Here is a 22,216-nt window from a genome sequence, read left to right as displayed (position 1 = left end):
AATACCTACAAAATGACAGATATCACAGTTATTATTAATAGTTGTACTTCCCAAGCGCTTAGTCCGGTGCTCCGCACAGGATGAGCGCTCAATAAATGCAATTGAATGAATGAGTGAATGAAAGTAAGCGCTGGATGGGATTCGAACCCATGACCTCTGACTCCAAAGCCCGTGCTCTTTCCACTGAGCCACGCTGCTTCTCTCCTAATAATATAGGATAATAATAATAATGATATAGGATTAAAATACCTATGAAATGACAGATATCACAGTTATTATTAATAGTTGTACTTCCCAAGCGCTTAGGCACGGGATGAGCCCTCAATAAATACGACTGAATGAATGAATGAATGAAAGTAAGCGCTGAATGGGATTCGAACCCATGACCTCTGACTCCAAAGCCCGGGCTCTTTCCACTGAGCCACGCTGCCTCTCTATTAATAATATAGGATAATAATAATAATATAATAATATAGGATTAAAATACCTATAAAATAGCAAATATCATAGTTATTATAATTAATCATCAATAATAATATAGGATAATAATAATATAGAATTAAAATACCTATAAAATAGCAAATACCATAGCTATTATTAATAGCAGTACTTCCCAAGCACTTAGTACAGTGCTCTGCACACAGTAAGCCCTCAATAAATACGAATGAATGACTGAATGAAAGGAAGCGCTGGACGGAATTCGAACCCATGACCTCTGACTCCAAAGCCCAGGCTCTTTCCACTGAGCCACGCTGCTTCTCTCCTAATAATATAGGGTAATAATAATAATATTAATATAGGATTAAAATACCTATAAAATAACAAATACCATTGCTATTATTAATAGTTGTACTTTCCAAGCGCTTAGTCTGGTGCTCTGCACGGGATGAGCGCTCAATGAATACGAATGAATGAATGAATGAAAGTAAGCGCTGGATGGGATTCGAACCCATGACCTCTGACTCCAAAGCCCGGGCTCTTTCCACTGAGCCACGCTGCTTCTCTCCTAATAATATAGGATAATAATAATAATGATATAGGATTAAAATACCTATGAAATGACAGATATCACAGTTATTATTAATAGTTGTCCTTCCCAAGCCCTTAGTCCGGTGCTCCGCACGGGATAAATACGATTGAATGAATGAATGAATGAATGAATGAAAGTAAGCGCTGGACGGCATTCGAACCCATGACCTCTGACTCCAAAGCCCGGGCTCTTTCCACTGAGCCACGCTGCTTCTCTCCTAATAATATAGGATAATAATAACCATATAGGATTAAAATACCCATGAAATGACAGATATCATAGTTATTATTAATAGTTGCACTTCCCAAGCGCTTAGTCCGGTGCTCCGCACGGGACGAGCGCTCAATAAATACGAATGAATGAATGAATGAAAGCAAGCGCTGCAGGGATTCGAACCCATGACCTCTGACTCCAAAGCCCGGGCTCTTTCCACTGAGCCACGCTGCTTCTCTCCTAATAATATAGGATAATAATAATAATGATATAGGATTAAAATACCTATGAAATGACAGATATCACAGTTATTATTAATAGTTGTCCTTCCCAAGCCCTTAGTCCGGTGCTCCGCACGGGATGAGCCCTCAATAAATACGATTGAATGAATGAATGAATGAAAGTAAGCGCTGGACGGGATTCGAACCCATGACCTCTGACTCCAAAGCCCGGGCTCTTTCCACTGAGCCACGCTGCTTCTCTCCTAATAATATAGGGTAATAATAATATAGGATTAAAATACCTATAAAATAACAAATACCATTGCTATTATTAATAGTTGCACTTCCCAAGCGCTTAGTCCGGTGCTCTGCACGGGATGAGTGCTCAATGAATACGAATGAATGAATGAATGAAAGTAAGTGCTGGACGAGATTCGAACCCATGACCTCTGACTCCAAAGCCCGGGCTCTTTCCACTGAGCCGCGCTGCTTCTCTCCTAATAATATAGGATAATAATAATAATAATATAGGATTAAAATACCTATGAAACGACAGATATCATAGTTATTATTAATAGTTGCACTTCCCAAGCGCTTAGTCCGGTGCTCTGCACGGGATGAGCGCTCAATGAATACGAATGAATGAATGAATGAAAGCAAGCGCTGGGGGGATTCGAACCCATGACCTATGAGTGCTCAATGAATACGAATGAATGAATGAATGAAAGTAAGCGCTGGGCGGGATACGAACCCACGACCTATGAGCGCTCAATGAATACGAATGAATGAATGAATGAATGAAAGTAAGCGCTGGACGGGATTCGAACCCATGCCCTCTGACTCCAAAGCCCGGGCTCTTTCCACTGAGCCACGCTGCTTCTCTCCTAATAATATAGGATAATAATAATATAGGATTAAAATACCTATAAATTAACAAATACCATTGCTATTATTAATAGTTGCACTTCCCAAGCGCTTAGTCCGGTGCTCTGCACGGGATGAGTGCTCAATGAATACGAATAAATGAATGAATGAAAGTAAGCGCTGGACGGGATTCGAACCCATGACCTCTGACTCCAAAGCCCGGGCTCTTTCCACTGAGCCGCGCTGCTTCTCTCCTAATAATATAGGATAATAATAATAATAATAATAATCTAGGATTAAAATACCTATGAAATGCCAGATATCACAGTTACTCTGAATAGTTGTACTTCCCAAGCGCTTAGTCCGGTGCTCCGCAATGAATACGAATGAATGAATGAATGAAAGTAAGCGCTGGACGGGATTCGAACCCATGACCTCTGACTCCAAAGCCCGGGGTCTTTCCACTGAGCCGCGCTGCTTCTCTGCTAATAATATAGGATAATAATAATAATAATATAGAATTAAAATACGTATGAAATGACAGATATCATAGTTATTATTAATAATTGCACTTCCCAAGAGCTTAGTTCGGTGCTCTGCACGGGATGAGCGCTCAATGAATACGAATGAATGAATGAATGAAAGCAAGCGCTGGAGGGATTCGAACCCATGACCTATGAGTGCTCAATGAATACGAATGAATGAATGAAAGTAAGCGCTGGACGGGATACGAACCCACGACCTATGAGCGCTCAATGAATACGAATGAATGAATGAATGAAAGTAAGTGCTGGACGGGATTCGAACCCATGACTTCTGACTCCAAAGCCCAGGCTCTTTCCACTGAGCCACGCTGCTTCTCTCCTAATAATATAGGATAATAATAATAATGATATAGGATTAAAATACCTATGAAATGACAGATATCACAGTTATTATTAATAGTTGTACTTCCCAAGCGCTTAGTCCGATGTTCCGCACGGGATGAGCCCTCAATAAATACGATTGAATGAATGAATGAATGAATGAAAGTAAGCGCTGGACGGGATTCGAACCCATGACCTCTGACTCCAAAGCCCGGGCTCTTTCCACTGAGCCACGCTGCTTCTCTCCTAATAATATAGGATAATAATAATAATAATATAGGATTAAAATACGTATGAAATGACAGATATCATAGTTATTATTAATAGTTGCACTTCCCAAGCGCTTAGTCCGGTGCTCCGCACGGGACGAGTGCTCAATAAATACGAATGAATGAATGAATGAAAGCAAGCGCTGCAGGGATTCGAACCCATGACCTATGAGTGCTCAATGAATACGAATGAATGAATGAAAGTAAGCGCTGGATGGGATTCGAACCCATGACCCCGGACTCCAAAGCCCGGGCTCTTTCCACTGAGCCACGCTGCTTCTCTCCTAATAATATAGGATAATAATAATAATGATATAGGATTAAAATACCTATGAAATGACAGATATCACAGTTATTATTAATAGTTGTACTTCCCAAGCGCTTAGTCCGATGTTCCGCACGGGATGAGCCCTCAATAAATACGATTGAATGAATGAATGAAAGTAAACGCTGGATGGGATTCGAACCCATGACCTCTGACTCCAAAGCCCGGGCTCTTTCCACTGAGCCACGCTGCTTCTCTCCTAATAATATAGGATGATAATAATAATCTAGGATTAAAATACCTATGAAATGACAGATATCACAGTTATTATTAATAGTTGTACTTCCCAAGCGCTTAGTCCGGTGCTCCACACGGGATGAGCGCTCAATAAATACGATTGAATGAATGAAAGTAAACGCTGGACGGGATTCGAACCCATGACCTCTGACTCCAAAGCCCAGGCTCTTTCCACTGAGCCACGCTGCTTCTCTCCTAATAATATAGGATAATAATAATAATAATAATTATATAGGATTAAAATACGTATGAAATGACAGATATCATAGTTATTATTAATAGTTGCACTTCCCAAGCGCTTAGTCCGGTGCTCTGCACGGGATGAGCGCTCAATGAATACGAATGAATGAATGAATGAAAGCAAATGCTGGAGGGATTCGAACCCATGACCTATGAGCGCTCAATGAATACGAATGAATGAATGAATGAAAGTAAGCGCTGGGCGGGATACGAACCCACGACCTATGAGCGCTCAATGAATACGAATGAATGAATGAATAAAAGTAAGCACTGGATGGGATTCGAACCCATGACCTCTGACTCCAAAGCCCGGGCTCTTTCCACTGAGCCACGCTGCTTCTCTCCTAATAATATAGGATAATAATAATATAGGATTAAAATACCTATAAAATAACAAATACCATTGCTATTATTAATAGTTGCACTTCCCAAGCGCTTAGTCCGGTGCTCTGCACGGGATGAGTGCTCAATGAATACGAATGAATGAATGAATGAAAGTAAGCGCTGGACGAGATTCGAACCCATGACTTCTGACTCCAAATCCCGGGCTCTTTCCACTGAGCCATGCTGCTTCTCTACTAATAACGTAGGATAATAATAATAATGATAATAATAATAATAATAATATAGGATCAAAATACCTACGAAATGACAGATATCACAGTTATTATTAATAGTTGTACTTCCCAAGCGCTTAGTCCGGTGCTCCGCACGGGATGAGCCCTCAATAAATACGATTGAATGAATGAATGAATGAAAGTAAGCGCTGGACGGCATTCGAACCCATGACCTCTGACTCCAAAGTCCGGGCCCTTTCCACTGAGCCATGCTGCTTCTCTGCTAATAATATAGGATAATAATAATAATAATAATAATAATAATAATAATAATAATAATAATAATAATAATAATATAGAATTAAAATACGTATGAAATGACAGATATCATAGTTATTATTAATAGTTGCACTTCCCAAGCGCTTAGTTCGGTGCTCTGCACGGGATGAGCGCTCAATGAATACGAATGAATGAATGAAAGTAAGCGCTGGAGGGATTCGAACCCATGACCTATGAGCGCTCAATGAATACGAATGAATGAATGAATGAATGAAAGTAAGCGCTGGACGGGATTCGAACCCATGACTTCTGACTCCAAAGGCCGGGCTCTTTCCACGCTGCTTCTCTAATAATAATATCGGATAATAATAATAATAATAATAATAATCTAGGATTAAAATACCTATGAAATGCCAGATATCACAGTTACTATTAATCGTTGTGCTTCCCAAGCGCTTAGTCCGGTGCTCCGCAATGAATACGAATGAATGAATGAATGAATGAAAGTAAGCTCTGGACGGGATTCGAACCCATGACCCCTGACTCCAAAGGCCGGGCTCTTTCCACTGAGCCGCGCTGCTTCTCTCCTAATAATATAGGATAATAATAATATAGGATTAAAATACCTATGAAATGACAGATATCATAGTTATTATTAATAGTTGTACTTCCCAAGCGCTTAGTCCGGTGCTCTGCACGGGATGAGCGCTCAATGAATACGAATGAATGAATGAATGAATGAAAGTAAGCGCTGGCCGGGATTCGAACCCATAACCTCTGACTCCGAAGCCCAGGCTCTTTCCACGGAGCCACGCTCCTTCTCTACTAATAATATAGGATAATGATAATAATATAGGATTAAAATGCCTATTAAATGACAGATATCACAGTTATTATTAATCGCTGTACTTCCCAAGCGCTTAGTCCGGTGCTCCGCACGGGATGAGCGCTCAATAAATGCGATTGAATGAATGAGTGAGTGAATGAAGGAATGACTGACTGAGTGAATGAATGAATGAACGGTGGTGCCGGGAGGGCGGAGGGGCAGCGCGGCGGCGTCACCGCGGTCGCGGGGGCGATGACGTCCAGGGCGCGGGGCGATGACGTCACGGGCGCGGCGGCGCGCGCGGCGGCGGCGGGGAGCGCGCCCGCGGGAGGCTGAGGGAGGCCCGGCCGGGGGTCGCTGGCGCTGTGAGGCCCCGCACGGCCGCGCGCGCGTGCGCGTGCGCGCTCCCCGGGGGCAGGAGGGGCCGCGCGCGCGCTCCCGGCGGCGCGTGCGCGCTCCCGGGGCGCGCGCTCCCGGCCCGCCTCAGCCGCCCGGACGGCCGCCCCGCGGGGGAACATGACATCCCGGAGGTGAGCACCATTCGCACCCCGCACCCGCCCGACACCTCACTCATTCATTCATTCATTCATTCAGTCAGTCGTATTTATTGAGCGCCTACTGTGTGCAGAGCGCTGGGCTAAGCGCTTACACTCCCCGCTCAGCGCTCCGCCCCCATCCCCCCCCCCCCCCCCAGGGCATTCACTCATTCATTCAGTCGTATTTATTGAGCGCTTACTGTGTGCAGAGCACTGGACTAAGCGCCTGGGAAGGACAAGTCGGCATTCATTCATCCATATTTATTGAGCGCCTACTGTGTGCAAAGCACTGGACTAAGCGCCTGGGAAGTGCAGGTCGGCATTCATTCATCCATATTTGTTGAACGCTTACTGTGTGCAGAGAACTGGACTAAGCGCTTGGGAAGGACAAGTCGGCATTCATTCATTCATATTTATTGAGCGCTGACTGTGTGCAGAACACTGTACTAAGCGCTTACACTCCCCGCTGAGCGCTCCCCCCCCCACCCCCCGAACACACACAGGGCATTCACTCATTCATTCAATCGTATTTATTGAGCGCTTACTGTGAGCAGAGCACTGGACTAAGCGCTTGGGAAGTACAGGTCGGCATTCATTCATCCATATTTGTTGAACGCTTACTGTGTGCAGAGAACTGGACTAAGCGCTTGGGAAGGACAAGTCGGCATTCATTCATTCATATTTATTGAGCGCTTACTGTGTGCAGAACACTGGACTAAGCGCTTGGGAAGGACAAGTCGGCATTCATTCATTCATATTTATTGAGCGCTTACTGTGTGCAGAGCACTGGACTAAACGCTTGGGAAGTACAAGTCGGCATTCATTCATATTGAGTGCTTACTGTGTGCAGAGCACTGGACTAAGCGCTTACACTCCCCGCTGAGCGCTCCGCCCCCCCATCCTCCCACACAGGGCATTCACTCATTCATTCAATTGTATGTATTGAGCGCTTATTGTGTACAGAGTACTGTACTAAACGCTTGGGAAGTACAAGTCGGCATTCATTCATTCATATTTATTGAGCTCTTACTGTGTGCAGAACACTGGACTAAGCGCTTACACTCCCCGCTGAGCGCCCCCAACCCCCTCACACAGGGCATTCACTCATTCATTCAGTCGCATTTATTGAGCACTTACTGTGTGCAGAGCACTGGACTAAGCGCCTGGGAAGTACAAGTCGGCATTCATTCATCCATATTTATTGAACGCTTACTGTGTGCAGAGCACTGGACTAAGCGCTTGGGAAGTACAAGTCGGCATTCATTCATTCAATCATATTTATTGAGCGCTTACTGTGTGCAGAGCACTGGACTAAGCGCTTACACTCCCCGCTGAGCGCCCACAGCCCCCTCACACAGGGCATTCTTTCGTTCATTCAGTCGTATTTATTGAGCGCTTACTGTGTGCAGAGCACTGGACTAAGCGCCTGGGAAGGACAAGTCGGCATTCATTCATCCATATTTATTGAGCGCCTACTGTGTGCAAAGCACTGGACTAAGCGCCTGGGAAGTGCAGGTCGGCATTCATTCATCCATATTTGTTGAACGCTTACTGTGTGCAGAGCACTGGACTAAACGCTTGGGAAGGACAAGTCGGCATTCATTCATCCATATTTATTGAGCGCCTACTGTGTGCAAAGCACTGGACTAAGCGCCTGGGAAGTGCAGGTCGGCATTCATTCATCCATATTTGTTGAACGCTTACTGTGTGCAGAGAACTGGACTAAGCGCTTGGGAAGGACAAGTCGGCATTCATTCATTCATATTTATTGAGCGCTGACTGTGTGCAGAACACTGTACTAAGCGCTTACACTCCCCGCTGAGCGCTCCCCCCCCCCGAACACACACAGGGCATTCACTCATTCATTCAATCGTATTTATTGAGCGCTTACTGTGAGCAGAGCACTGGACTAAGCGCTTGGGAAGTACAGGTCGGCATTCATTCATTCATATTTATTGAGCGCTACTGTGTGCAGAGCACTGGACTAAGCGCCTGGGAAGGACAGGTCGGCATTCATTCGTCCATATTTATTGAGCGCTTACTGTGTGCAGAGCCCTGGACTAAGCGCTTGGGAAGGACAAGTCGGCATTCATTCATCTATATTTATTGAACGCTTACTGTGTGCAGAGCACTGGACTAAGCGCTTGGGAAGTACAAGTCGGCATTCATTCATCCACATTGAGTGCTTACTGTGTGCAGAGCACTGGACTAAGCGCTTACACTCCCCGCTGAGCGCTCCGCCCCCCCATCCTCCCACACAGGGCATTCACTCATTCATTCAATTGTATGTATTGAGCGCTTATTGTGTACAGAGTACTGTACTAAACGCTTGGGAAGTACAAGTCGGCATTCATTCATTCATATTTATTGAGCTCTTACTGTGTGCAGAACACTGGACTAAGCGCTTACACTCCCCGCTGAGCGCCCCCAACCCCCTCACACAGGGCATTCACTCATTCATTCAGTCGCATTTATTGAGCACTTACTGTGTGCAGAGCACTGGACTAAGCGCCTGGGAAGTACAAGTCGGCATTCATTCATCCATATTTATTGAACGCTTACTGTGTGCAGAGCACTGGACTAAGCGCTTGGGAAGTACAAGTCGGCATTCATTCATTCAATCATATTTATTGAGCGCTTACTGTGTGCAGAGCACTGGACTAAGCGCTTACACTCCCTGCTGAGCGCCCACAGCCCCCTCACACAGGGCATTCTTTCGTTCATTCAGTCGTATTTATTGAGCGCTTACTGTGTGCAGAGCACTGGACTAAGCGCCTGGGAAGGACAAGTCGGCATTCATTCATCCATATTTATTGACCGCCTACTGTGTGCAAAGCACTGGACTAAGCGCCTGGGAAGTGCAGGTCGGCATTCATTCATCCATATTTGTTGAACGCTTACTGTGTGCAGAGAACTGGACTAAGCGCTTGGGAAGGACAAGTCGGCATTCATTCATTCATATTTATTGAGTGCTTACTGTGTGCAGAACACTGTACTAAGCGCTTACACTCCCCGCTGAGCGCTCCCCCCCCCCGAACACACACAGGGCATTCACTCATTCATTCAATCGTATTTATTGAGCGCTTACTGTGAGCAGAGCACTGGACTAAGCGCTTGGGAAGTACAGGTCGGCATTCATTCATCCATATTTGTTCAACGCTTACTGTGTACAGAGCACTGGACTAAACGCTTGGGAAGTACAAGTCAGCATTCATTCATCCATATTTATTGAACGCTTACTGTGTGCAGAGCACTGGACTAAGCGCCTGGGAAGGACAGGTCGGCATTCATTCGTCCATATTTATTGAGCGCTTACTGTGTGCAGAGCCCTGGACTAAGCGCTTGGGAAGGACAAGTCGGCATTCATTCATCTATATTTATTGAGCGCTTACTGTGTGCAGAGCACTGGACTAAACGCTTGGGAAGTACAAGTCGGCATTCATTCATATTGAGTGCTTACTGTGTGCAGAGCACTGGACTAAGCGCTTACACTCCCCGCTGAGCGCTCCGCCCCCCCCATCCTCCCACACAGGGCATTCACTCATTCATTCAATTGTATGTATTGAGCGCTTATTGTGTACAGAGTACTGTACTAAACGCTTGGGAAGTACAAGTCGGCATTCATTAATTCAATCGTATTTATTGAGCGCTTACTGTGTGCAGAACACTGGACTAAGCGCTTACACTCCTCGCTGAGCGCCCCCAACCCCCTCACACAGGGCATTCACTCAATCGTATTTATTGAGCGCTTACTGTGTGCAGAGCACTGGACTAAGCGCCTGGGAAGTACAAGTCGGCATTCATTCATCTATATTGAACGCTTACTGTGTGCAGAGCACTGGACTAAGCGCTTGGGAAGTACAAGTCGGCATTCATTCATCCACATTGAGTGCTTACTGTGTGCAGAGCACTGGACTAAGCGCTTACACTCCCCGCTGAGCGCCCCCAACCCCCTCACACAGGGCATTCACTCAATCATATTTATTGAGCGCTTACTGTGTGCAGAGCACTGGACTAAGCGCTTGGGAAGTACAAGTCGGCATTCATTCATTCAATCGTATTTATTGAGCGCTTACTGTGTGCAGAGCACTGGACTAAGCGCTTGGGAAGTACAAGTCGGCATTCATTCATCCATATTTATTGAGCGCTTACTGTGTGCAGAGCACTGGACTAAACGCTTGGGAAGTACAAGTCGGCATTCATTCATTCAATCATATTGAGCGCTTACTGTGTGCAGAGCGCTGGTCTGAGCGCTTGGGAAGTACAAGTTGGCATTCATTCATCCACATTGAGCGCTTACTGTGTGCAGAGCACTGGACTAAGCGCTTACAATCCCTGCTGTGGGCCCCGCCCCCCCCCCCCCCCCCCCCGGGCATTCGCTCATTCATTCAATCGTATTTATTGAGCGCTTACTGTGTGCAGAGCTCTGGACTATGCGCTTGGGAAGTACAGGTCGGCATTCATTCATTCAATCGTATTTGTTGAGCGCCTACTGTGTGCAGAGCACTGGGCTAAGCACTTACACTCCCCGCTGAGCGCTCCGCCCCCCCCCCCCCCCCCCCCACACAGGGCATTCACTCATTCATTCAATTGTATTTATTGAGCGCTGTGTGCAGAGCACTGTACTAAGCGCCTGGGAAGTACATATCGGCATTCATTCACTCATTCAATCGTATTAATTGAGCACTTACTGTGTGCAGAGCACTGTACTAAGCACTTACACTCCCTGCTGAGCGACCCACCCCCCCACACAGGGCATTCACTCATTCATTGAGTCGTATTTACTGAGCGCTTACTGTGTGCAGAGCACTGTACTAAACGCCTGGGAAGTACAAGTCGGCATTCATTCATTCAATCGTATTTATTGAACGTTTACTGTGTGCTGAGCACTGTACTAAGCGCTTGGGAAGTACAAGATGGCATTCATTCACTCATTCATTCAATCGTATTTATTGAGCACCTACTGTGTGCAGAGCACTGTTCTAAGCGCTTGGGAAGTACAAGTCGGCATTCATTCATTCAATTGTATTGAGCGCTTACTGTGTGCTGAGCACTGTACTAAGCGCTTACACTCCCAGCCCCCCCAGGGCATTCACTCATTCATTCAATCGTATTTATTGAGCGCTTACTGTGTGCAGAGCACTGTACTAAGCGCTTGGGAAGTACAAGTTGGCAACATATAGAGACGGTCCCTACCCAACAGTGGGCTCACAGTCATCGGGGGCCTTGAGCTGCCCGTCCTCCAAGCCAGCTCTCTTCCTCCCTTCCAACCCCTTCTAATCCCAGCACCACCATTTTATCAGCTGTGTGACTTTGGGCAAGTCACTTCACTTCTCTGAGCCTCAGTCACCTCATCTGTAAAATGGGGATTAAGACCGTGAGCCCCACGTGGAACAACCTGATCACCTTGTATTCCCCCAGCGCTTAGAACGGTGCTTGGCACATAATAAGTGCTTAATAAATGCCATTATTATTATTATTATTCTCTGAGCCTCAGTTCCCTCATCCGTAAAATGGGGATTAAGACTGTGATCCCCACATGGGACAACCTGATCACTTTGTATCCCCCCCAGTGCTTAGAACAGTGCTTTGCACATAGTAAGCACTTAACAAATGCCATCATTTATTTTTATTTTTTACTGAGGGCTCACCTCCTTCAGGAGGCCTTCCCACACTGAGCCCCCTCCTTCCTCATTCATTCAGTCATTCAATCGTATTTATTGAGCGCTTACTGTGCGCAGAGCACTGTACTGAGCGCTTGGGAAGTACAAGTTGGCAACATATAGAGACGGTCCCTACCCAACAGTGAGCTCTCCCTCTCCCCATCCCCCTAGCCTTACCTCCTTCCCCTCCCCACAGCACCTGTATATATGTTTTTACAGATTTATTACTCTATTCATTTTACTTGTACATACTTCTGTTTATTTTATTTGGTTAATATGTTTTGTTTTGTTGTCTGTCTCCCCCTTCTCAACTGTGAGCCCGCTGTTGGGTAGGGACCGTCTCTATGTGTTGCCAACTTATACTTCCCAAGCGCTTAGTACAGTGCTCTGCACCCAGTAAGCACTCAATAAATACGATTGAATGAATGACCGTCTCTATATGTTGCCAGCTTGTACTTCCCAAGCGCTTAGTACAGTGCTCTGCACCCAGTAAGCGCTCAATAAATACGATTGAATGAATGACCATCTCTATATGTTGCCATCTTGTACTTCCCAAGCGCTTAGTACGGTGCTCTGCACACAGTAAGCGCTCAATAAATACGATTGAATGAATGACCGTCTCTATATGTTGCCAACTTGTACTTCCCAAGCGCTTACTACAGTGCTCTGCACCCAGTAAGCGCTCAATAAATACAATTGAATGAATGACCCTCTCTATATTGCCAGCTTGTACTTCCCAAGCGCTTAGTACAGTGCTCTGCACCCAGTAAGCGCTCAATAAATACGATTGAATGAATGACCATCTCTATATGTTGCCATCTTGTACTTCCCAAGCGCTTAGTACGGTGCTCTGCACACAGTAAGCGCTCAATAAATACGATTGAATGAATGAATGAGCATGCGCAACACTGGGCTAAGCACTGGGCAGAGCAGCGATCCCAGAGCCCATCAGACCGTTGTTATTAGTAATAATCAATTGGCTGCGTACTGAGCGCTCCCTCTGGGCCAGGACACGGTGCCTGGCCCAAGCGGGGCTGGCAGCGGGCATTACAACAGCGCTTCGCACATAGCAAGCGCTTAACAAATACCATTATTATTATAAAGCGCTTAACAAATAATAATAAAAATAATAATGATGGCATTATTTAAGCGCTTACTACTGTGCAAAGCACTGGTCTAAGCGCTGGGGAGATTACAAGGTGATCAGGTTGTCCCATGGGGGGCTTACAGTGTTAATCCCCATTTTACAGATGAGGTAACTGAGGCCCAGAGAAGTGAAGTGACTTGCCCAAAGTCACACAGCTGGCAGTTGGCGGAGCCGGGATTTGAACCCGTGACCTCTGACTCCAAAGCCCGGGCTCTTTGCTCTTAGAGAAGCAGCGTGGCTCAGTGGAAAGAGCCGGGGCTTTGGAGTCAGAGGTCAGGGGTTCGAATCCCGGCTCTGCCACTTGTCAGCTGGGTGACTTTGGGCAAGTCACTTCACTTCTCTGCGCCTCAGTTACCTCACCTGTAAAATGGGGATGAAGATTGTGAGCCCCCAGTGGGACAACCTGATCACCACGTAACCTCCCCAGCGCTTAGAACAGTGCTTTGCATATAGTAAGCGCTTAATAAATGCTATCATTATTATTATTAGGAGGCCTTCCCAGACTGAGCCCCTTCCTTCCTCTCCCCCTCGTCCCCCTCTCCATCCCCCCATCTTACCTCCTTCCCTTCCCCACAGCACCTGTATAGATGGATATATGTTTGGACATATTTTTTACTCCATTTATTTATTTATATATTTTATTTGTACATATCTATTCTATTTATTTTATTTTGTTAGTATGTTTGGTTTTGTTCTCTGTCTCCCCCTTTTAGACTGTGAGCCCACTGTCGGGTAGGGACTGTCTCTGTTGCCAATTTGTACTTCCCAAGCGCTTAGTACAGTGCTCTGCACATAGTAAGCGCTCAATAAATACGATTGATGATGATGATGATGATTATTTCCATTGAGCCATGCTGCTTCTCTACCATCATCAATATCATTATTATTGTTGGAGACGGCAGGACCCATTCCCTGCCCACAACGAGGGCTGGGGGCTCCTCCTCGCCCCCCTTGCCGAGGGTCTCCTGCAATAATAATAACAATAATGATAATAATAATAATGATAATAATAATAATAATTAATAATAATGATAATGGCATTTGTTAAGCGCTTCCTATGTGGGACAGCAGAGAAAACTCATGGGCTTTGGCATTATTTTTCCCCCCTCAGCGGGCGGTGGGCCTCTCATCGGCCTTACCACCGGCCCGGTGCGCCCTCCGTTCATTCATTTGATAATAATGGCATTTATTAAGCGCTTACTATGCGCAAAGCACTGTTCTAAGCGCCGAGCACTTCTCTGGGAAATTACGGCTTTTCGCACCGGGAAAAGTGCACGCTGTGGCGTCGAAGCGGGGTCGAACGCGCTGCCCCAAAGCAAAACAAAGTCGATGGTGTTGGCGCGGGACATTCCAGGCATATTGCTTCATGAAAATTGCATAATGAGTAGACTGGAGTAACTTAACTGTTCAATTGGGGACGTGCTTTTTCCGTGAGAGGAAGAGGGGGAGGGCAGAGTTCAGGTCCTCTGAATTGTAGACCACCCCGGGCCTCGATTTGACTTTCTGCGCTCCAGCCCCTAATAATACTAATGATGGCATTCATTCATTCATTCATTCAATCGTATTTATTGAGCGCTTACTGTGTGCAGAGCACTGTTCTAAGCGCTTGGGAAGTACAAGCTGGCAACATCTAGAGACGGTCCCTACCCAACAGCGGGCTCACGGTCTAGAAGGCGGGCTCACGGTCTGTTTGGAGTAATAATAATAGTAATAATAGTGGCATTTATTAAGCACTTACTATGTGCAGAGCACTGTTCTAAGCGCTTGGGAAGTACAAGCTGGCAACATCTAGAGACGGTCCCTACCCAACAGCGGGCTCACGGTCTAGAAGGCGGGCTCACAATCTGTTTGGAGTAATAATAATAATAATAATAGTGGCATTTATTAAGCACTTACTATGTGCAAAGCACTGTTCTAAGCGCTGGGGAGGTTACAAGGCGATCAGGTTGTCCCCTCGAGGGGCTCACAGTCTTCATCCCCGTTTTACAGATGAGGGAACTGAGGCCCAGAGAAGGGAAGTGACTTGCCCAAAGTCACGCAGCTGACAGTTGGCGGAGCCGGGATTTGAACCCATGACCTCTGACTCCAAAGCCCGGGCTCTTCCCACCAAGCCACGCTGCTTCTCGTGCCTCTCTCTGTGCCACCTCTCTCTGGCCCCGGTTTCCCCCTTTTACTACTAATAATGATGGCATTTATTAAGCGCTTACTATGTGCAAAGCACTGTTCTAAGCGCCGGGGAGGTTACAAGGTGATCAGGCTGTCCCACGGGGGGGCTCACAGTCTTAATCCCCATTTTAATAATAATAATGATGGCATTTATTAAGCACTTACTATGTGCAAAGCACTGTTCTAATTTTACAGATGAGGGAATTGAGGCCCAGAGAAGTGAAGTGACTTGCCCAAAGTCACACAGCTGACAGTTGGAGCCAGGATTTGAACCCAGGACCTCTGACTCCAAAGCCCGGGCTCTTCCCACCGAGCCACGCTGCTTCTCCTTCCTCTCTCTGTGCCACCTCTCTGTGGCCCCGGTTTCCCCCTTTTACTAATAATAATGATGGCATTTATTAAGCACTTACTATGTGCAAAGCACTGTTCTAATCTACAGATGAGGGAATTGAGGCCCAGAGAAGTGAAGTGACTTGCCCAAAGTCACACAGCTGACAATTGGAGTCGGGATTTGAACCCATGACCTCTGACTCCAAAGCCCACTGGGCAGAGGAGAAATAGACTCCTCTCCATTTCCAAGAGAGGATCTGAACACCTGGCCAAAATCTCTCCTGGCCTTTGAAAAGGGATCGCTGACAAAATAGCACTGACCCAGGAGTCAGAAGGTCATGGGTTCTAATTCTGACACCCCCCCCCCCCCCCCAGGCCGTGTGACCTTGGGCAATTCACTTCACTTGCTGTGCACACAGTAAGCGCTCAATAAATACGATTGATTGATTGATTCACTTCTCTGTTCCTCAGTCACCCCATCTGTAAAATGGGGCTTGAAACTGTGAGCCCCACGTGAGGCAGGGACTGTGTCCAACCTAATTTGCTTATAGCTACCCCAGCACTTAGTAATAATAATAATAATAATAATAATAATAATAATAATAATAATGGCATGTGTTAAGCGCTTACTTTGTGCCAAGTACTGTTCTAAGCGCTGGGTGCTTGGCACATAGTAAGTGCTTAACAAATGCGGTTATTAGCTACCCCAGCACTTAGTAGTAGTAATAATAATAATAATAATAATGGCATGTGTTAAGCGCTTACTTTGTGCCAAGTACTGTTCTAAGCGCTGGGTGCTTGGCACATAGTAAGTGCTTAACAAATGCGGTTATTATTATTATTATTATTATTTTAGATCTGCCCCTTCAGAATTGTATTTGCTTTTTCTTTGAGGACCGACTTTCTCATCGATACCTTCAGCACCCTGTGAAGTGACGAGAAAGTGTTTGTGATCCTTAGGCAAAGGTGCTAAGTTACTACCCAATATAATAATAATATTAAGCATGTTAATTGCTTACCTGTGCTAAGCACTAGGATGGGTTACAAATTAAACAGATTAGAAATGGTTCCTGTCCCACCTGAGGTTTGCAGTTTTAATAATAATCATCATCAATCGTATTTATTGAGCGCTTACTATGTGCAGAGCACTGCACTAAGCGCTTGGGAAGTACAAATTGGCAACATATAGAGACAGTCCCTACCCAACAGTGGGCTCACAGTCTGAAAGGGGGAGACAGAGAACAAAACCAAACATACTAACAAAATAAAATAAATAGAATAGATATGTACAAATAAAATAAATAAATAGAGTAAAAAATATGTACAAACATATATACATATATACAGGTGCTGTGGGGAAGGGAAGGAGGTAAGATGGGATGGAGAGGGGGACGAGAGGGAGAGGAAGGAAGGGGCTCAGTCTGGGAAGGCCTCCTAATAATATAATAATATAATAATAATATAATAATATATATAATATATAATATTATAATATAATAATAATAATAATAATGGTATTTGTTAAGCACTTACTATGTGCCAAGCACTGTTCTAAGCGCCGGCGTAGCTACAAGGTAATCAGGTTGTTCCACGTGGGGCTCACGGTCTTAATCCCCATTTTACAGGTGAGGTAACTGAGGCCCAGAGAAGTTGTGACACACAGCTGATAAGTGGCGGAGTCGGGATTAGAACTCACGACCTCTGACTCCCAAGCCTGTGCTCTTTCAACTAAGCCACGCTGCTTTGAAAGAGGGAGAACAGTCACTTTATTCCTACTGGACGGATGAAGAAACTGAGGCGTAGAGCCGAGAAATGACTTGATCAGGGTCACACAACGAGCAGTTTGTTGGAGCAGAGAGAGGAGAACGTGGCTCCCGACACCCAGTCCCATGCTCTTTTCATTAGGCCCTGTTACCACACTATAGTCCATCCCTTTAGACACTGCTTTCATTTGGTTTATTCTGATGCCTCATTATTATATAGCATTTATTAATGCTATAACTGTGTGCTTTGTTTACACCAGTTTTAGTATTTATTGGACCTCAGAGCATTAAAATAAAAACCGTTATTGTTGGTAAGTGTCCTTCCCCACAAGCACCCCCCTTTTCCCAGATGCAGAACTCTGTCCGGACGTGGGGTGATTCGACTAAGAGAATTCTCAAAATATTAGGAGTAAAAATTTTCGAAACCCTCCCTGAAGTACGTACAACAGCTCTGTGTTGATCAATGTTTTTGGAAATAACGCCTTTTATTTATTTTGCTTGTACATATCTATTCTATTTATTTTATTTTGTTAGTACGTTTGGTTTTGTTCTCTGTCTCCCCCTTTTATCATCATCATCAATCGTATTGAGCGCTTACTATGTGCAGAGCACTGTACTAAGCGCTTGGGAAGTACAAATTGGCAACATATAGAGACAGTCCCTACCCAACAGTGGGCTCACAGTCTAAAAGGGGGAGACAGAGACCAAACATACTAACAAAATAAAATAAATAGAATAGATATGTACAAATAAATTAAATAAATAAATATCATCATCATCAATCGTATTTATTGAGCACTTACTATGTGCAGAGCACTGTACTAAGCGCTTGGGAAGTACAAATTGGCAACATATAGGGACAGTCCCTACCCAACAGTGGGCTCGCAGTCTAAAAGGGGGAGACAGAGAACAAAACCAAACACACTAACAAAATAAAATAAATAGGATAGATATGTACAAGTAAAATAAATAAATAAATAGAGTAATAAATATGTACAACCATACTGTGAGCCCACTGTTGGGTAGGGACTGTCTCTAGATGTTGCCAATTTGTACTTCCCAAGCGCTTAGTACAGTGCTGTGCACACAGTAAGCGCTCAATAAATACGGATTGATTGATTGATTGAAAAAAAGCTGCTAATTGCCCAAGTGGAAACCCCTTTCTAGACTGTGAGCCCACTGTTGGGTAGGGACTGTCTCTAGATGTTGCCAACTTGGACTTCCCAAGCGCTTAGTACAGTGCTCTGCACACAGTAAGCGCTCAATAAATCCGATTGATTGATTAAAGCTCACTGGAAGTGCGAGAGCTGGCCGACCTAATTGCAAGCCCTAAATGATCAGGTTAACACAACTGTGGTTTAGTGGTGCAGTACATAACCTCAACATTTGTATAATACTTTAGACAATTAAGGCACTTGTCCTGTCTTAATTGCTCTGCTTTCTATCGGAGTAGTCATTCAGCCTTTTGTTCTTCCTCAGCTTTTCCAGACAAACAAGTAGCTGCTATTCCAATACGTGAGGCATCAGAAGCAATCATCATAATAATAATAATGGCATTTATTAAGCGCTTACTATGTGCAAAGCACTGTTCTAAGCGCTGGGGAGGTTCCAAGGTGATCAGGTTGTCCCGCGGGGGGCACACAGTTTTAATCCCCATTTTCCAGATGAGGGAACTGAGGCACAGAGAAGTGAAGTGACTTTGCCCAAAGTCACACAGCTGACAGTTGGAGGAGCCGGGATTTGAACCCATGACCTCTGACTCCGAAGCCCGGGCTCTTTCCACTGAGCCACGCTGCGCTTACTGTGCGACAGGCGCTGGGGCGGACGCAGGCCAGTCGAGTTGGACACAGTCCGTGTCCTTTGTGGGGCCCACGGTCTCAATCCCCATTTTTACAGATGAGGTAACTGAGGCACAGAGAAGTGAACTGACGTACGTCACACGGTAGACAACTGGTGGAGCTGGGATTAGAACCCGTGATCTTCTGACTCCCAGCATGTACTCTATCCACTACGCCATGCTGCTTGTCTAGGGCTTTTGTATTAGAAAGCTGAAAACTCAGCATGGGCTATTTTAATTTAAATAATTTAATTAAATTAATTAAATTAATTAATAATAATTTAATTTAATTTAATAGAAAGCTATTTTAATTTAATTTAGGACTTGTCTAGTTGTGTTCCTTTTGTATTAGAAAGCTGAAAACTCAGCATGGGCTATTTTAATTTAAATAATTTAATTAAATTAATTAAATTAATTAATAATAATTTAATTTAAATAATTTAATTTAATAGAAAGCCATTTTAATTTAATTTAGGACTTGTCTAGTTGTGTTCCTTTCTCACCTGCTGTGGGAGAGAAAGCTATGCCGTTACTGATTTCAAAAGCTAGCGCTTCTCTTTAACCCACGAACACATCAGAAATATTGGAAGACTGTAAGCTGTTTGTGGGCGGGGGACACGCCTACCAACTCCGTCCTCCCAAGCGCTTAGTACAGTGCCCTGCACCCAGCAGGTGCTTCCCTCTTCCCACTTCTCTGGTCCTTGCTCCCACTTCACCCTGACCGTAAATCTGTTGGATGACCTTGGGGCTTCCCGAAATGATAAGCGTTCCGATACAAGGTTTTAAAGTCCTTATGTAGCTATTATTCATTCATTCATTCATTCAATCGTATTTATTGAGCGCTTATATAGTTTAGCATCTCTGTATCAGTACAGACAAAGGAGCTGGCACTAGCCACGGAAGTTATTTGTCTCTAGCTGTCCTGTGGATCGTTGGCAGAGCTGAGATTAGAGTCTAAACTTATAGCTGAAAGAAAATTTATCAGTCCACCAGCTTCTGTCCTCTTAAAGAACTGGGCTAGCCTCAAACCGAAAAATTCTCGACCCGACGTAACGCATCTTTTTTTTCCACTAACCCTTTTTTTCTTCTTCCTGCAAGTTTAAGGGTCGCTCCTGCTAGGAGGAATTTAAAAACTTTGGCAGTTCAGAGTGGACACTTGGATTTCCATCATTATAATTACTGACTCAGCTTGCGTGGCAGAACTGATAGTTTGCTCTCTGGTTGGAATGATGAGATCGGGCTGCCTTTGTGAACTGTGTGTCCAAATTAAGGTCATCTTTTTAGCCAAGGCTGCAGAAGTCCTGACTCCACTGCTTAGATTACAGTTTCCCTCTTTATGGCTCCGTCACTGGGCATATCGCAGTAGAGTAGCCGAAGTGCCAGATTATATGTTCCTGTAATCGTTATTAGTAGGCAATACTAAGAGTCGCTGATTTAGCAAAAGAGCAAACTGAAAAATATGTCCTGCTGCCGTTTTTTGGATTTGAAAAAACAAAGCTCAGGACCAGTGAATGGCATTTATTTATTTTTTTTTCTTTTTGGGAAAGTGAACAGTTTATTGGACTAAAGACCCTCTGAGAAATGCCACGAGATGTAATTGATTAGTTGGAGACACGTGAAATGAGCTGTTCTGAGACTTTTTTGTGGAGCAAAAACAGCTAATTCCTAAATCCAAACCTGTATTGGAAACCTGCCATTTACTCCATAGCATGAATAGTCCAAACACATCAAGAAATTCATGGGAATAGTAAGAGTTCCATTTGGGTAGCGCTCTCCCCAAAACATGATTTAGTGGCATTTTCGGAGGTGCAGAGGGGTGGAGTGAGTTGCCCAAGATTACCTTGTTGTCGAGGCAGGGAATTGAGATTAAAATCCACAATCTACACGTGGGTTATCAGATCTGAGTTATGAGTTGGGGTGGCGGGCAGTGCAGAGGGCAAGTCTTTGGAATACTTGCCGTAAGCACAAATAGCAATCTGTGTAACTTCTTTTCAATAGTGAAAATTGAGCCCAACATCCAACCCACCATTGGATGAAATATCCTTGCTTTATGGGCAAACTTTCAAGCCATAGAAGTCCTTTATGAACCAAAGAGCCCCAGTCCAAGGGAGTTGCAGTTTAAGTAGGGATCTTCAGGATCAGTAGAGCCCATTTCCTTTGCTTTTCTCAGGCAGATCGGCTCAATACCTTGCTCATTTGATCATTCATTCAATCAGTCGTATTTATTGAGCACTCAAACAGGGGACGTGCCTACCAACTCTAGACTATTTATAATTCTATTTATTTTTATTACTATGTATATATCTGTAATTCTATTTATAATGATGCTATTGATGCCTGTTTACTTGTTTTGATGTCTGTCTCCCCGCTTCTAGACTGTGAGCCCGTTGTGGGCAGGGATTGTCTGTATCTGTTCTTTCCGAGAGTCCTCTGCACACAGTAATTAGATTGAATGAATGAATAAATGAATTCTCCCAAGCACTTAGTGCACACAGTTAGCACTTAATAAATACCGTTGATTGGTTTATTGATCAACTCGAATCGTTTCCTAAGTCACACCCTCTGCTGGAATCCCCCCGCCCCCCAACTTCTCTCCAGATCAGCAAGCCTTCACTTAAACAATTTCTCCGTGAAACCTTTCCCTGAGTAATTGGAACGGAGGTAGCAGATATTCCTTAGGTTCTGCCTTCTTTAATTAGAAAATCCCTTGACTCTCCCTTTACTTTTTCCCACCACATCTTTCACATGTTTTTCAGTGATGGGGCTGTAAGGACCAGGGTCCAACGTGGAATGAGGGAACAGGTGAAAAACTGAGACTTGGGTGACTTCTCCTAGGAGGTGTGAGAA

General features: G+C 44.7%; 2 protein-coding genes across 2 annotated transcripts in view; one reads left to right on the top strand and one right to left on the bottom strand.

Annotated features, from left to right (window-relative positions):
* RPL6 (ribosomal protein L6) overlaps positions 1-22,216 on the bottom strand; it is a 61,204-nt gene that overhangs the window by 31,709 nt on the left and 7,279 nt on the right. The window lies entirely within an intron of this gene.
* PTPN11 (protein tyrosine phosphatase non-receptor type 11) overlaps positions 6,386-22,216 on the top strand; it is an 82,026-nt gene continuing 66,195 nt past the window's right edge. Inside the window, exon 1 of the mRNA XM_038763843.1 lies at positions 6,386-6,457. Coding sequence (XP_038619771.1) covers positions 6,444-6,457 — 14 coding nt within the window. The 5' untranslated portion in view covers positions 6,386-6,443. The remainder of the gene's footprint in view (positions 6,458-22,216) is intronic.

This window comes from Tachyglossus aculeatus, chromosome 21 (genome assembly GCF_015852505.1).
Source record: "Tachyglossus aculeatus isolate mTacAcu1 chromosome 21, mTacAcu1.pri, whole genome shotgun sequence".
NCBI classification, from domain to species: Eukaryota; Metazoa; Chordata; class Mammalia; order Monotremata; family Tachyglossidae; genus Tachyglossus; species Tachyglossus aculeatus.
The sequence above is the reverse complement of the archived record's forward strand: the minus strand, read 5'-3'. Positions and strand labels throughout refer to the sequence as shown.